General features: G+C 41.4%; 1 protein-coding gene across 2 annotated transcripts in view; it reads right to left on the bottom strand.

Annotated features, from left to right (window-relative positions):
* Positions 1-10,004, bottom strand: part of MTDH (metadherin) — a 33,984-nt gene extending 23,980 nt beyond the window's left edge. For both annotated transcript variants that reach the window (XM_074577491.1, XM_074577492.1), the window contains exons 1-2: positions 9,273-10,004; positions 2,858-2,962 (exon numbers count right to left, since the gene is read on the bottom strand). In XM_074577491.1, the coding sequence (XP_074433592.1) occupies positions 2,858-2,962; positions 9,273-9,677 (510 nt within the window). In that variant the 5' untranslated portion in view covers positions 9,678-10,004. The remainder of the gene's footprint in view (positions 1-2,857; positions 2,963-9,272) is intronic.
* Positions 10,005-17,823: the final 7,819 nt, after the last annotated feature.

Below are 17,823 nucleotides of genomic sequence, written 5' to 3'. Positions count from 1 at the left end.
GGTTTCAAAGGCAACACAAGAAGAATTGGTTCTAAGAATTCATACTCTTAGCCAAATTATTTGCCAGTGCACCTTCTAAGGAAAGAATTAAAAAGGAAAGCAAAAAACAGCAGGAAAAACAGTTATGAATTTCTTCTTGGAGCTCATGCAGAGGAAAGATTAGTAAATTTGTACCATCTCCCATTTTCAGCTACACTGAGAATGGAAGCTGCAGCCTTAGAATTTCCCACACACAAAGCCGTAACAACCCAACTGTCCTCTGGCACTAAGAGAACACCTGAAATGACTTCAGAAGTCTCCCAGACAGCAGTTTAAGATGACTGTTCCTCCAAGTGGTAACTGCAGTTTCTTAAATAACTAGCTCCTACAGAGATAGCGACATGAAAACATCAAAGTAACAGTTTTAAAAATAAATTTGTTACTAACAAACACTGTTTTTAAAAAGATCAAGAATTCAGATCTTGAAAATGTATTTACTTTTGTGAGTTACTAGAACGTGATCTGAGAAACCAGAACCATAATTAGTTATCTGATCTTCCCACCACCTGCAAAACTTAGTGCTCTAACAGTCACCTCGGTAACAAACTGACTGAAACAGCAAGAGATGTTAAATGTTACTGAGCAGGCAAGCCGATCATTTTGCTGAAGCTTACTCATTCCAAGCGTCACCTTCTGCAATACAGAAATCTGCCAGTGTTGGCTTTGCCACCAGACAAAGAGCACATGTGGAACTCAGCAAGCCTACTAAAATTTTTCAAGTCTTTAAGATGCACTGTCCCCCATGCAAGAACAATAGAAAAACAGACCCTTTCTCCTCATCCCTAATGGTCTGCCTATTTCTATTCAAGACAAGGCAGTTGAGAGCTTGTAAACAAAATAGGCAATGAAGTTTTAACATCCTGCAATCTCATCCACAGGGTCACTTCTTAGACACAGTCCCTTACACTAAAACAAAAAGAAACCTTGTACTGCGTAAGTCACTAAAATGGAAAAAAGGGAAGAAACTATTCAAAGTGTATGAACAGCCACAAGTCAGACATTACCCAAAGCTTCCCTTCCCCCAAAGCAGAACAAGAGGATACAACCTAAATGACCATCCTGAAAAAACATGCCTGAAATTCACAACCCTGAAGCAGCTAATACAGAAACACAGGGAGTGTGATTGAAAGCATATATTCAAGTCTCCCCCCCAAAAAAACTATATCCTTCAGGTTGTAGATGAGATATATATATATATATACACACACATACACTCACACCCCCCACCCACCCACACACGCATGTACCTCTTAAATCCCACCCATTGACTTATACCACCCATCCCAAGCTATACAAAGACACAAACACAGGACCCTTTACAATCTTCTTAGCAGGTTTACAATGTTACAAATTTAACAGATGCCCTGAGAGGCTTAACCAAATACTTAGATGCCTGTAAAGTTAACTGTAGTTCTTGGGATGTTTTTAATTGAAGGGTAACAATCAACTCCTGAGGCAATCATGCTTTGCCCAAGGCTCTCCAAAGTGATACAAAAACATAACTAGTTGAACAACCATCCATATCCATACAGTGGTACTGACTTCCTGGAGCTGCAGTTTCAATTTAACATTTTAAAATTCAGATCACTATGTTTGCAATTTTAAGGTAAAGCTCGAGTTTAGCATTTAAACACCTTACCTACTTGGAAACCTGCTTGAAATAAAGTGAAAGTTAAGAAGAAAAATATAGTTATTCCTTCAGGATCACATTTTATTATGTTATTGAAAAACAACCCACAAAGTCAATCTGATGCAAGACATGGTAAAGAGAACGAAGTGTGCAATATGAAATTTTAAGGCAAACCCACTTCACATAAAAGTCTTTCTTTTTGCCAATCCTAAAGATGTTTAAAGCCCTATAGCCAACTAACAGGATACAGTCTTTTATCCAACATACCAACTGCAAAAGAAAATGTTATTATAGGATAGTCAAGTAAGTTAATTAAAGCTTGAATGAGCTAAACAAATTACAATAATCAACTGCTGGTTTCTGACTATTTATGAGCAGTCATTTATTTTTCCTCAGTATGGTTAGAACAAATGCATTTTGTTGAAGAAAATAAATCAGACATCCACAAGAGTAGGAAAATTTCATGCACAATGTTAGCAAAAGAACCAAGCCAAAAATTATTGTCAAAGACCTATCACAAATGTAACCACATTGCCTATAAACGATAGCATTTGTGATAAAGCTAGAAGATATTAGTCCTCACAGTGCACAAAATAACATTGGCATTAGTATGGTTACCTGTTAGATAAAGCTACAGACCAAGCTTTAAAAAGACATTTTTAATGTAGCTGTTCAATTTGCGTAACAAAAAGCTCACACCAGACTTCAAAGCCCATATTTGTCATCAGAAATTAAGATCTCTAATCACTAATGGATACATCTGACAAAAGAAATAAACAGGCACATGGTCTTAATCCTTTAAATAGTAGTCCCCCAATTGTTAGACCATTTACAAGTCACTTAACAATACTATCATTATGTTGCATCTCCACAGAAGCCAGCAAAGATGAAACACAAACCTAATTTTCGTGGGCTTAACATTTTCACATGGTGAACAGAGATATCAGTATTTACCAGGGGGCAGGGAGGGGGGGTTGCTTAATACAAGCATTTAATGATAAGGCACAATCTCAGAAGTTACGAAAATACTACTTAGCTCTTTCCAACACAAATTAGATTAGTACTCTTCACAGTAAGAACTATGTCTCTTAACTGACGTATCAGGATTTCAAATCACAAGTAGAGTTACTAGATACTGAAATAACAGGCAGTAAACTTTGACACTGTAATTTCATATCCATAACTGACCTTTTCATTCTTCTTTTCTGCATCCACAGGCTGCTTTGTATTTTCTTTACGGACATTTTGTATTACTTCATCCTCAGATACATCAAGGAAAGACCGTCCATTAGGCTGTGTAAACAATAAGTGTGAATAATAAAAAATTTGGAGAAAGCAGATGAAGCAAAGTTCAAATTATGCTATGACTAAGATGCAACTATTTGTTGACTGAAAAATGCTCACAAGATTGTTAAGTAAAGCAGACAGGATCATGGACTGGTGCTCAAAATACCTACTGCAGTTCTATATTTACCTAGAAAGTAACATAGAAGTGAGAAAGGAAAGAAAACAGGTCTCCTCATTTCATCTCAATCCTACTCAACACAGGACTTGCTTATCAAAAGGTAAATTGCTGAAAGTTACCACTTTCAAAACAGCTACAGTTCTCTGTATGTATGTGCCATAAATTATGTGCCAAAATATATCTAACTAAATGAACGCATTTACCACTTTGTAGCGGTTCAGCAAGGGGCTGAATTTTTAAAGTCATTTCTAGCTTGACCAAATTTTTGCAATTTCGACCTATGCATATCCCTCACAGCTCACTTCCTTCACAAGTTAAACTTCATAGTAGAACAGAAATTAGAAGTCAAACACAAAGCATGACTAAGCATGACATCCCATTGCTCTTTTCAGACAGACTTGATTATAGGCATTACATTAGTTTAACATTTTCATTTCTACATAATGAAGGAAAGAAAATTAGCATGTATAACATACAAAGTTAAAACTCTGGTCTTTATCATCACCTTTGACAGCAGAGGCATACACTTTAGCCTATATATTTACTCTGCAAAAATGTAATAATTTTTAAGTCATGTTTCTTGTTAACAAAAAGCTATGACTGAAGTTACTATGCTAAACTGCAGAAAAGATGAAAATAAGCAAAGCATTATACTACTGTTAGCCATTAAATTCACTGAGTGAAAAATAATTGTCAATAGTAATTGATACCGAGACCACACAAATTTCATACTGATTCCCACTGAGTCAGATAAAGACTGAAAATTAAACAAGACAGTAAGTGTAACTACTTTATAGTTGCTTTAATTTCTGCAATTTCTATTTAAATAAAGTTCAAACTATATCACCTTCAGCTATTTTTGTTACTAAAAAACCAAAAGCTATTGTAGCTCTGCATCACACAGACCCGATTGCTTTAAAGTAAAAGAAAGGCCATATTACAACTTAGTGCAACCTACCCCTTCAAATATCAGAACTGATCCTCAGTTCAACTGGTACAGGTATTGAAGTCTTGCCATGTTATATTACGCTTACAAATCATCCTTGGCATGATTTCACCAGCGCATAACATAATATTGCTTACTGTAGTTAGCCAGCATGCCAACTTCTTATTTCATAACTATTAATAGAAATTGAAAGATCAGGTCACCTAACCCCTCTTCTCCTGCAACAGTCAACTTTAAACTAGACTTTTCATATCTAAGATGCAGTACATTTCCCTCAACATTCTGAACACGAACTATATTTTTACAGATCTGCGTCTCAAAACTCTCTCTGAAAGTTCCCCTCAACAAAGCTCATCGCAATATTAGATTCCACAGGGATACCACAGACCTGGTATTCAGTTTTTGAAAATAACCCCTTGCCAAAAATCAGTTCTTGAACCCCTGTATTTTCTGCAGATTACGCACAGCCATATTATTAGTGGTGTGATGTCTTTCAATCCAGGTTAGTACCTATGACGTTTAAGATCTTTAGCTGGAGAAAGAATCACTACTTCTAAGTTATTTAGCAGTAGAGTTAGATAACAGATTTGCTGCATCTATCATTGGACTTGCGTGAAAAAATGTTCATAGTCAACTTTTTTAATTCTGTACTTGCTTTGCTTCTTTGCTATTATAGATATACCTTAAATTGAAAACCTTAATCCCTCTCAGAAATTCAACAGATACAAGTTTTAACCTTTAATTAAAAAAAAAAAAGTATTCATATGTTTCTTTGAAGTAATAAACTAATTCATATCCATTAAGAACCCTCTGGAAAAATTCATCCACATGACTGTTTAAAATGCTGTCTGACCATCTGATCACGTAAACAACCACCATAAGAAATATGTTGAAAAACTTGTACTTTGATACGTTTCTCCCTGAATGCATCCCTGAATTGTAGTAGTTTCCTTTCAGTGGAAGCTTTCCACATTTATTTTCTGCCCACAGATGAATCATAGAATTTTAACCAAAATTCATGTGACCATTTTTGGATATACCAAAGATGGTAACAGAAGCGGGAAAGAAAAAAAAGCTTTTCTATAGTATTCAGAAATGTTTATTTTAAGACAACTACAGCCAAAAAGACCAAGTTTAAAACTTCATATGGTAATATATTAACCATCCACTGACAATATTAATGCATTCAAATGGTGCAATTTATTATTTGCCATCTTTTTTTCCTCATCCTTAAAGCTATAGGGAAGATGCAACAAGGCAAAAATAGTGCTGTCAATAACATTACTGATTTCTGAACGCATTTCTTGCCTGCTGACCTTAAAATCCCTTCTTCACACATATTAATTTGAGGGTGTTAAGGTAACACGAAAATAGAATAAAGATTGTGCTGATACTGTTAAAATGAAAAATACTGTTCTTTAAATATGATACAGCACAACCGATAACTCAGTTTCACGCTTCAAATGGTGGTAATGAAATTGCTATCATTTGAGTCTTACGAAAGCCGTATTAGACAAAGTCTGTAGTTATACGCTATAAAGATATGCCTACTTAGCATACCTTTGGCCAATGAAAGAATCTGTTTGCCAATATTTTCTGTAAGCTTCTCTTTAAGGAAGAAAATAAGGAATTTTCTCACTGGAGAATCCTACAGCCCTACTTCTGTAATTTGACTAACATATACACAAAATCAACACATATCAGTTGGAAGTATGAAAAAGTCTTTATGCAGTCTATTTCTAAGTGCAATAAGCGCACCATTATGTGCAAACAGTCACAGTATGAAAAGTTCTTTCAAGCATATCAAGTAAGAAACTTTCTCAAATGAATGCAAATGTTTTTACTGAAATGTGTGGCATTTACTGTCCAGGTGTACTTCAAACAATAGGAAGTGCATCGTCAATTTGGTATTTTCTGCATCTACAAATAGATGGTATGACTTGCTTTCTAAAGCTGTAACAGAGTACAGAAGATGGTTACTCTCAAGTTTCTACGGTGTTTTGCACATTGTACAGAAACGATGTAAGAACAGTTTCCCCCTTTTCTGCTGAAGGTTTAAAAAGTACACAAGAGAGGCACAGCAATTATTCAGAAGGAAGAGGAATTAAAATCACAGATCAAGAGATTTTTGGAAAGAAAAAAAATTCCCAACAGGGGCCAAAGAATTGTGACAGGAGAAAGAGCTACGTCCCTCCAGGAGCTTAAAAAAAACAAAAAAACAACAGAAAGAAAAAAGAGAGAAAGGGACTTCAGGTTTACTGCACAGAACCTAAAGTAAGGGTACCATGATATTACCTTGCTCCAAGCAGATGGAGAAAACCACAACTGGCTCTGTAAACTATAGTGTTAATGAATGCTATACTGCTTCAGCTTCGTTTTTTTTTCCCCTCAGTCTGCCAGTAGCAAGTAAATAAACAGAAACCTATAGCTGCTACTATATTGAGTCAACACAATGCTATTTAGCTAATTTTACTAAAATATCAGTAAGTTATATACTATATACTGCTACCTATACAGCAACGGAATAAAGCCATGTGCAAGTAACAAAGCAATAATAGTCTTCCTCAGAAAGGAAGAACATTTCTGATCCTGAATGATGAGAGTGACGCATCACCTGCCATATGATGAGCTCAGTAATTCTGTATTAAAGTAACCCTACAGCTTTTAATTAGACATCTGTAGTGTGCTCTTTAATGCTACAGACCAGTTGCTCTAAGCTTTCTGAAACGCCCGCAATGGAAATCTAGACCGAGGCATAGCAAACGCTGTAGTAAATCTACTGATAATAGGCTTACTCTTTTCCCTCCACAGACCTCAGTATTAGCATCACAGCACACACAAACACAAGACAAAAATGACTAGGCAGCAATCAGTAAGAATTTTTGTTGCATCTTTAAATTTCCAATGTTATTTTGAAAATTTTTCATGTGAAAGTCAGAAAATATTGGGACATGCTAATACAGGTCTCTATGAACTTATCTTGGAAAATGGGCATGAGGCAGGCCTATGACACTTTGCCACTGGTATAAATTTCCACTACAGTCAATGATTCAGTTTGTGCATTTTCTTTATGGAAAAGGTGTTTTTTTGGGTTCCCCCCCCAATACCCCCCTCCCCCCCCCGAAATAATGAATACAAAATACCATAAAAATAACTTTAAAAATTTTAACAATACAGAATGACAGCTTGACAGCTGAAAAAATATTTGACTATTTTGGTTATGAAAATATTTGCTCTTACATAGCCTTAACTTTCATTATGTTGTGCCTGAGTAAACCAAGCTTCAAACAGTACAAGTATTTATATTCACCAAAGATGCCAGTTAATTAAGTTTTATATAAAATACAAACTTTGCTTTTATGAGGCCCTGCACTACAGAGTACTGTCAAGTTAACCGTGTATCTACCTCTCCCACTCTATCTCCTGTTGAGGCATTTTTTAATGTCTTCAATGATGACTTGCAAGAGTTTATGCTTTGTTTTCATACTGGAGTTTAAAGAAAAAAAAACAAGCAAAATCTAAATTATTTCTAGGATTAGACTTCGTTTTCAAGAAGGCATAACAGATCTACTAAATCTTGAAGGATTTGCTGTTCAAGATGGCAAAAAAAAAATAAAATCAATGCATCTTTAATGTTCCTTCTCCAAAATGGAGACCTAGCTACACTGGAAAGATTCTGCACCACAATGCTTCCTCTTCTTGGTGTTCAGTGTTCAGTCTCTTGCAACTTCCAGAATCAACTTCAGTAATTCACTGCTCAAAGACACGTTTTTAAGATATTCTAGCCTTAACTTCTCATTAGAAAAAAAAAACCACACCAAACTTCTCAAGTTTCAATACTGTCACAGACTCAAACGAAGGTACAAACCCATTTTCTCTCTTTTTCTGGTCATTAGGTAAATAATTCCTATTTTATAGAGCAAGATATAATTAAAAGACACGGTTATAACAGGCAGGGGACATCTGCTGCACTTTCATTCCTACAATCCATTTGGACATAAACAGGATTACAAACACACTAACAATATAAAAGCTATAGAAGCAATCCCTTCAAACCCCAAAACTATGATAACTGGAAACTTCAAAAGGACAGTTGATAATTTCTGCATTTCTACTAGTTTTCTCATTAAGTGAATGCATACTGTCAAAGATGTAAGGTTCCCACACCACATACTAAGGATTTAAAAAAAAAAAAAAAAAGAAAGAGAAAGACCGGAATGAGCTGTTTTTAAGGGGCTGCTAAGACACAGATTTCCTTATTAAAGAAGATGATCCTTACTGTAACAACTAAATCAGACATATTCCTACCGAGGCAAGCTCACCACAAGACTGATGCTAACAACTTCTGTTGAAAAGACGCAGCGAAAAGCCTTACTCAAGTTTGAATCATCACAGCATTTATGGGGCTTACAATGCTACTTCCAATAGTCTGTACCTGCCTGGACTGCAACTCCTGGCTTGAAAATCTACACCATACTAAGGTCGCACACTAAGGTCGCCACTATCAGCTCCTAACCCTGCAAGCACTCGATTAATAATAATTAAAAAAAATATTAATGCTTTCATATAATTGTTTCAATTAAAAAGCTTCTAAAAAGAGACGAGCGATCTTTTTTTTCCTCATTACCCAGGACTATTAACGTGTAATTTCCGCTTGTGCGCGCTGCTCCTCCAGGTTTTCAAAGCAATGGAGTAACCCAGACGACACGAGTCACCTCCGGAGCAGCCAGCCAGGACACACACACCCCCCCCCCCCCTTTCCTCATACAGGCAAATATCACCCAGGTGAACCCCACGGCGGCTTAGGGTTGGGGGGAGGGTCTCTATGCTCTACGGCTTCCAGACCCTGTGGGCGGTCCTCCCCCTTCTCACCGGTGCCTATCTAACTTGCAAGCCGTTCGCCGAGCAGCGGGCACCGGGGACAAGCCCCAGGGAGAGTCAGCCGCGCTAAGGGGCGCTCGCCACACGCGACCTTCCCCCCTCCCCCCAGCCCCGGGGGGCCTCGTCTCGCCGCGCCCGGCCGGGTGCCGCCGCCAGCCCCGCCGCCGTCCCCATCCTGCCGCTGTCAATGAGCCTTTCATCCCCCCCTCTCCCCCGCCGGCGCCCGGGCCCGGCCGCCTCCCCCACCCCACCGCGTCCTCACCCCTTCCCTCCCGGAGCGGCGCGGCCCTCGCAAATCCCCACCCCCTCACCCGCGCCGTTTTCTCCGTCAGCTTCTTCTTGTTTCGCTTCTTCTGCTCGTCGCCTTTCAGGTGCAGCTGCCCGGGGCCCGGGCCCGCCGCCTTGCCCTGAACCCCGCCGGCTGTCAGGCCGGCACTGGCCGTCTCGTCGCCCTTCCTCTCCGCCGCGCTCCGCGCTGGCTTCTTACGGAGTCCGCCACCGCAGGCCACGGCCAGGAGCAGCCCCAGCAGCCCCAGCCCCAGGGAGACCGGGACGACCAAGGCGAGCCAGGTGGGCAGGCCCTGCGGGTCGAGGCCCAGCTCGAGGCCCAGCTCGGCACGCAGCAGGCCCAGGCCGCCCGACAGGACGTCCCGCACCCGGGCCGCCGCCTCCTCGGCCTGCTGGGCCGCCGCCTCCTGCCAGCTCCCCGCAGCCATCGCGGCCCCCTACCCCGCAGAGGCCCAAACCGGGCGAGGCGGCGAGGGAGCGCTCAAGCCGAGCGCATCGCGGCCTCGGGAGACCCGCGCTCGCCTGCCCGAGCCGGAGCCGCCGCGGGTAGTAGTGGTGGTGGGGGGGGAGGGAGGACAGGACACGAGCGGAGCCTCGGCGGGACGCGGCTGCCTCAGCCCCGCAGGCGCCCGGGTCTCCTCCTCTTCCTCCCCGCCCTCCACCTCCCGCGCAACGTCACCACCCCGCCGAGGGCCCGCCGCTGCCGCAGCGCGCCGCCGCCACGGCCGCGGGGCGGAGGGTGACGCCTGAAGGGCGGGCGCGGAGCTCCCCGCCTCCCGCCCTCTCAGCGGCCGCCTGGCGCCCTCCTCCTCCCCCGCCCTGCCCTGCCCGGGGCGGCGCGGAGAGCAACCTCGACGTGGCAGCCAGCGAGCGGGGCGGGAGCGGCGGAGGTCGAGCGGCAGCGGGGCCGCGCCGCCCCTGCGGCCGGGGCGGGAGACCCCGCGGCGCCTCACACGGGGCCGGGGATGGTGGCTTGGGGTCGCCACCGTGTCGTCGGGCTGTGCGCCTTTCCCCTGTGGGCACCCACACACACGCACAGAAACACGCCCGCGCCGCGGTACGCGCAGCGGGCCGCCCCCGGGAGCGGTGGTGAGGCGGCGGGTTGAGGGACGGCCTCGGTGTGCCGGACCCCCAGCGGGGCCTTCCCGGACCCGTGGCAGCGTGGGCGCATTTCCCCCGTGACGGGCGGTAATCGGTTCTTATTTCAGTTTGCGGTTGTCCCGGGGCGGCGGCGCAGCTGCGGTAACTGCCGGTGTGTGGGTGCTGTTAGCAGCGGTGTAGCTCCGGAGGCCGCCCTGGGGCCGTGTCGGGGGTCTCCGGGACTTGCAGGGAGACGCTCCTTCACGTCAGCCCTCACAGGCCGGGATCGGGGCCCCTCGGAGGCCAGCTGTTCTGTGGGGAAGGCATTTGGAAATTTTGCAAAAGAAAAAACAATCAGTGTGCTTTTAGTTGTTTGTAAATACACTAGACAAGGCAGTATGACTACATAGATGTTTTCTAAGGGCCATATTTTCTAAGATCTTAACTCCCACAAACTGTCTTGATACACCAAATTAAATAGCTTTATGAAAAATACAGCTGTGTGTATATCCAGTGGAAGTTGTTTTGTCGCTGGGAACTCCAAAACTGGGCTTTTCCACCTAATTTAAAAATGACCCCTAAAAATTTTGACCCCAAATACATGTCTTGATTTTTTTCAGAATTCCGGTGTCGCAGCATCCAGAGTTCCTGCAGAATTTGAGCTGTGGGAACCTCAGAGCTGGCGTTGTTGAGTGGCTTTACAGTGACTCTAGTATTCTGTGGTGGTGCGTTGCTGGAAAGTAATGTTGTGTCCCATTCTTTTCATTTTCAGTTCTACTTATAAAAGATGTTCCTCCCTCATAGCTTGCTAGAAAAACACCTGGCTTTAGTGCATTGAAATCTGCATGGGTTACTTGAAATTTAAAATGTGGTAAAATAAAATTCGTTTGTTTAAACAGCACAGTGATAGCTTAAGCTGTTTGTATATACTCATAACTTTGCTTTATTTTGTAAATCAATGTATCTTTGGACATACGAGTATTTATATGTTTTTAATGTTCTCAAGGTTTTTTAGTAAAGTATTCCTACAGTGCTCCTAAATCCTAGGGGTTTTTTACGACACCACCAGGCAGTCAATTCCAGCTTTTCTACTTGACTTCAGTTGGAATGAAGGGTGTTGCTGGAAGTAGTGGTAGCAACAATCTCAGGCTGAGCGTTTTACTGGTGCACATTTATATACTTTTAGAATATTAACTCTTTTTATTCAAAGTCATAAATACTTTGGGCTTTTTATAAGCCTTTTATGCTTCAGCACACCATGCACATTTATTGGAAAATATTAACTATCATTGTACTGGTTGTTGCATAACTCAGCTACCCTAGCATGTCAAATAAATTATTCTATAAGTAGATTCTTTGTTTAAGATGTTGCCCTACAGAGATAGAGGTGGCGGAACGGTGATCACGTGGTTTTAGTTCAAAATACATTATCTGAAAAAATATGCCTGACAAATTTGAAAGCTTCATTCTGCTGCAACGAATGTATTTTTAAAACCCAGGCCACAGAACAGTAGATGTTGTTCATTCTAAAGAGAACACTGCAAGAACCTGGTGGGGCTGAATTCCACAATGCGAGTGGCTGAATTTGAGACCCGCCGAAGCTTTTTAAACGCAGCACCGTGGCACCACCCAGTGGCAGCGTCGTGAGAAGCCGAGCAGTCATAGGAAACCGATGTACGTGAACAAAGAAAAAAGGTAGCAGATCCTCACTTGAAAATAGCCGCTTTCAGTCTTACTCGTCTGATGAAGCAAGTTAATCTGAAACTAATAAATATGTTTTTATTCTGAACTAATGAGATACAGCCATAAATAGGCATACAATTTGCAGCAAATTGAAATACGTTGAAGAAAGTTTGTGTGACTCATTAAAAATGGTGGGAACATACATACTACATACTCTGACGGTATTCATCAAATAAAGCAAACATTCTATTTTATACTAATTTCGATACTAATATTAGTTTAATATTAATCTTCAAATGTTTTAATAGATTTGACCCAAGCTACTCCAGAGATTCTTTCTGGCAGTGCTGAATATGAAACATCTTTCTCATGACATTCTCCCAAGGATCACAACGGAGTGTGGAATGACATTACAAAAGAGAAAATAATGACCAACTTGAAAATAATGAAGACAAAGCTTAATTTATTTTATTTTTTTTAAATGTAATCTCTCTTGTCTCTGCAAACATTCCTTGTTTTATCACAATGTCTATTTGACATACCCATAAACACCTCTCCACAACCATATTTAGAACTCAGCACCTGCTATTTGGCATGACATGAGGAAAAAGGAGCTATTGCCTCATAGATCTCAAAATACCTGTTCCATGCGGATTTTATTACTATCATCTCAAACAGTATTGAGGCCATATGTCCTGCAGCTTTAGATATTCCTTAGACTAGAAGTCAGATGGGTACAGCAAAAGCAAATTAAGCGTCTAAGTATTTAAATAAAGTAAGCAGAATCCCAACAAAACACATTTAAGCTTTTTCTTGTTTCAGGAAGTTGAAAAAATCTTGAAGAACGGGCAGTTATACTATCTCACATAGGTCACGACTCCAGATTGCTTTAAGGTGAACTCAGTACATAATTTAAAATACTAAGGCAGATGATACTCATTATTGATCCTGAAGGAGGGAACAACAACAAAAAATCCCTGATCCAACAACCACCATCCTTGTCAATGTTAACAAATATCCAGGAAAGGGATGAGTAGTCTGCAGACAGAGTTTTCCTTGGGAAATTACTCATCTGGGTCATGGCTGGGTGTCTTGGGCTAGGGCTCAGCCCAGGCTGAGGATTTGGTTTAGAGTTAAAGATTGGATTAGGAGCAGGAGAGTCATCATGCCTAGGGATACATTTGGAGTGGAGCTACCAAGGGCAGCCAAAGAGTGGTAGGACATGGAAAGAATTCTTCCCTGAGGCATTTTTCATCCATGCCATGGCTGGGCATATTGGGGGAGGCTCAGCTGATGTCTGGAGCTAGGGTGGGCGTTAACATCATGTACATGGTTGGGAGAGAGATAAAGCCTAGAGCTATGGTTGGTGTGGGGCAGAAAAAAACCAGCCTTTTCTGTAAGGGGTAGGCTGCAAAAATAATTCTTCCCTGAAATCTTTTTAATCTGGGTGCTAGCTCAGGGTTGGGAGTGAAGGCTCAACCCATCCTTTGCATTCAGACTAAGTTAAGAGTTTTAACAGGGCAGAGCCTAGAGCTCCACTTTGAGTCAAGCTGAGAAAGGGTTCCAGAAGGAATTCTCTTCAGAAAACTTTATGATCCTGGTGATGGCCTGGGGTCTTGGACTAGTCTCTGTTGGGGCTACAGTTAGGCTTAGCAACAGGGAACAAAAAAAGTTTGTATTTCTGTTTGGAGTGAGTCAGGAAAGGGGCTGCAAGAAGAATTACCCTCTGAAAAATTCCTCTGATTTCATGTGATTGATGGTTAGGGGCCTTGGGCTAAGTCTCAGCCCACAGTTATGGTTAGGGATCTGATTTTGTTTAGGGTTGGGAGAAGAGAGAAAGTCTAGAGCTCCACTTGGGCTGAGATTGGAAAGGGACTGTCAAAGGAAGGGGCAGGGGACAGAAAGAATGACAAAGAGGACAGAACATGTCTTCTGAGGACATGTTCACCTGGGCTGTGGCTGAGGATGTTGGGCTATGGCTCAGCTGACACCTAGGTTTGGGGTAGGGGTTAGAAGAGACACAAAGAGTGGGAACTCCAGTTTAGTGGTCTGGAAAGGGCCTACCAAAAGGAAGAGTGGAACATCAAAAGGATTCTCTCCTGAGATCTTTTCCACCTGGGCTGTGGCTCCGATCTTTTGCTGACATGAGGACATAGATATTTATCTGAGTCATGCCTAGGATATTTTGGTCTTAAGTCTCATCCAACACAATGTCTGGAGTATTTGGGGCTGCGTCTCCACCAACACATAGGTTTAGGGTTGGGAGAGAGACAAAGCACAGAGTTCCATCTGGAGAGAGGCTCAAAAGGGGCTGCTGAAGGAAGGTGTAGGTTGCAAAAAGAATTTGTCACCGAGAACTTGTTCATCTCGGCTATGGCTGGAGGACCTGGGCTATTGCTCAGTGACCTCCTGTTCTGAGAGTAGCGAAGGATTTCAGCAAGTCTTTGAACAATATCAGTCTTTCTAATGCAGTGCTTCAGGAAGGATTTCTTTCCCACCTAACGGGAGAGGAAGAGCATGGTTTGGTTAGAAGATCCATGTCCTGGATCTTCTTCCATGACCTTGGAAGTTCACCTTTTTTTTTCCTGTTGACATGATCATCTTTTTGAGCTGACACAGAATCCTAAGTCAAAATTCACTGTTAAGGAATACCGTGTTCTTCAAAGTCTTTCTTAATTTTACGTTATTTTTCATTATAGTTCACATTCTTGTGTGTAACCATATCATTCAAATATAGAAACATTCTGACAAAAATCATAAACTAAACTCCCTGTACGACGGGTAAGTCTGTTCTCATTAAACCTTTGACATAAATAGTGTTTAGTCATCAAAGCTAAATTGTTGTTACGACTGATGGAGCTCATAAGTGTCTCGGGAGGTGAAGAACACTTTGGCAGACTGTTCACGTTCAAATTTCTATCAACCCTAAGCACCGAGAAAAATAAATATGCAAAGACTTGCTACCCAGCTGAGAAAAAAACCCTTCAAATTAACGGAAAGCAAACACCAAATTATAGGCCTATTAGCTCATATCACTGGTTATATGAAATTGTTTTCTGTATTTTTTCAAGTGTATGTTAAATATCTCCTGTAATGTGTCTTCTAACATTTATCTCTAGAGAGTTTTCACAGCTTTATTTTATAGGCAAGACAGTTTTCCTAATACAGCATTTTAATTGAGAGGTGGTTGCTGTTCATACAGATGGCATCAAGTTAACCCGAAACCATGTGGTTCATTTATTAGCAATACAATTACAGGATCCAAGTGTGGAGGCTCATTTATGTATTTAGCCTTTTGCACTGCAGTCTATGTCGCTGCCTTTCCTGAGCTGTGAGTACCTGAGCTAGCTAGTGACAGAAGCAGCAGGGACATTAGTGGGGACGTATTCAAGCTATTTTAGTTGTTCTCATATGTTCTACTCTAAATAATTTTGTTACAGGCTTGGACTGTTTTATGTCATTCTGACCTAGAGGTAGGCGAGAATATTCCAAAATACCAAATGTCATCAGAAAACTCCAGTTCAGGGAAATGACAGTCATGGAGGGAAATGTCTCTGTTTCAGTGAGCTTTTGATGCAGCACACCTGGAGCTCCCACAGGGACCCTGACCTTGTCCAGTTCTCCTGATGGCTCATATAGCAGGGTGCTGTGAAGCCTGAGCACCCTTGGCTATGAGGTCTACCACAGAGAAGACCTGTTCTGTACTCTTGGAAAACCCAGAAAACCCAAACCCTTGCCTGAGCTAGGATATCATGGTTTTTCAGTCCCATTTTTAGTAGATGGAAAGCTGTATAATCCCATGGGAGGAGAAAAAAACCCCAACAGTCAGTCGTGAAATGATGAATAATACATAGAACATATGTGAATTCAGTCTGCACTGTCAGTGCTAGAAATGGCATTTCTTAACTTTTGGGTACTTGATTTGGCATTCTTAGTTATTCTTAATGTGAGAATTACATACCAGTTAGACTTTTTAGAAAATCAAATAGGAAAAAAAGCTTTCCTGATTTTAAAATCTACTTCAGATTGAAATTATTCCTAGACAGAGTAAAAACCTCAGCCTCATTTAAAACTCATTGAAACCTGACAGCCGGAAAGATTGCTCTGTCTATAGTATGTATGTTTATAGTGCTCAATAAAATAATCCCAGGGATTGTTTCAGTTCCTGGCCCTGGGCTCATGCTGGCTCACACCCGTGCTGCTGAATACTGTCTTGTAGCTGACGGGCTGTGTCCATGCTGAGTAGATTGTGCCTCTGGGTTTCATTTGGGTACCATGTGATGTTCCTATGGCCCTAAGAGATAACTGCTATTTTTTGGTAGTTTGTTTTGTTTTTTTTTTAGGTCCTACTGCTTGAAGTAATGTGAGGGCTTTGTTGCAGCTTGCCAGAGTGAGGGCTTTGTAGAATGAAAGTGAGGGGTGTATGCTTTGCTCTGCACCATAAGGATCTGTGAAGATGTTTCAACACATGAAGACTGTGTAGGTCGGACAAGTCAACAGCGCTTGCAGTAAGGTATCCTGAACATGCTGCCTGAATTTTGGTTGGAAAGTTAGCTGGAGTGCTCCAAAACAAACCTGGGATGCAAACTAATGGTTAAGGACTGTCAATGCCCAGAGTAAATGATTCAAATTTACTCCTTGTCCTCTTTTGTTTATACAAAGAGACCTATCTATCTAAAATGTCTAACATAGGTACTTAAAGGAAGTGTTTGCTTTTGAATATTTCCTCCTAGACATCATCCAAGCTCAACCTGAAAGTCTAAAGTAGAGCCTGAAAGACCACATAGGTTTCTATGAAGTTTTGTGCATTAGCTGCCAGACCAATGCTTTTTGGTAATCATGTAGTTGTTACTTAGTCATTCCCTGTATGGTTTTGATCTAAACCAGAGCGCTGCTGTGCAAAACATTCACATTTAGAATTGCAGCGTAAATTAGGTTGGAGTGACCCATCTATGCCTATCCGCTGCTCAAAGCAGGGCTAACTTCAAAGTTGGATCAGGGTGCTTGATCTTGTCCAGTCAGGTTTTGAAAATCTCCAAGAATGGAGATTTTTCAGGTTCTCTAGTTTCAAGTTTCAGTGCTTGGCCACACTCTTCTTGTGAAAAATGTTATCTTTATATCCAACTGGAATTTCCTGTGATGCGGCTCGCAGATGTTGCCTCTTGTCTTTTTGCTGTGCACATCTGAGAAGAGTCTGGCCCTGTTCTCTCTATAACTCTTACTTTGTTAGCTGAAGACAGCAATTAGTTTCCTGTTAGCCTTCTCTTCTCCAGGCGAACCAAAACCAACTCTCTTTCTATGTCATATGCTCCAGCCTTCTAAGTATTAAAAAATACTGAGAAAATAGTGAATTTTACATTGAGAAAATGCATTATAGAGCCTGCAAATCAGTATGTAAATTAAAAGAAAGCTGGGAAGTAAACAGATATTTTGGGCTGAAGGCTAAATCAGAGCAATGGGGACAAAGGGAAAAATTCCTTTCTGAAAAGGCAGAAACAATTTTGGCCAATCAAGATGTGAAACATGCCTTTTTTCCTCTTTCATTTAGAGTTATGTCTTTTGCTTAGTCTTTTTCTTGTTTTAACTTAGGCTATTTTTAAAACGTGAACACCTTCTTTTGAAACATAAGTTCGTATTTTAAAGCTTTTGGCATTTCTGAACAGAAATATTTTATTGCAAAGAAGTTGAACTGTTTCAACCTATGTGGATTTTCCACGCTGTCTCCTAGCTAAAACTGCTAGTCAGCAGTTTGACTCAAATTCATGAACACTTCCCTTTAGTTCCATTTTACCATATTCACTATTAATTGAT

This window comes from Larus michahellis, chromosome 2, assembly GCF_964199755.1.
Source record: "Larus michahellis chromosome 2, bLarMic1.1, whole genome shotgun sequence".
Lineage (NCBI taxonomy): Eukaryota > Metazoa > Chordata > Aves > Charadriiformes > Laridae > Larus > Larus michahellis.
This window is presented reverse-complemented; position numbering and strand designations above follow the sequence as displayed.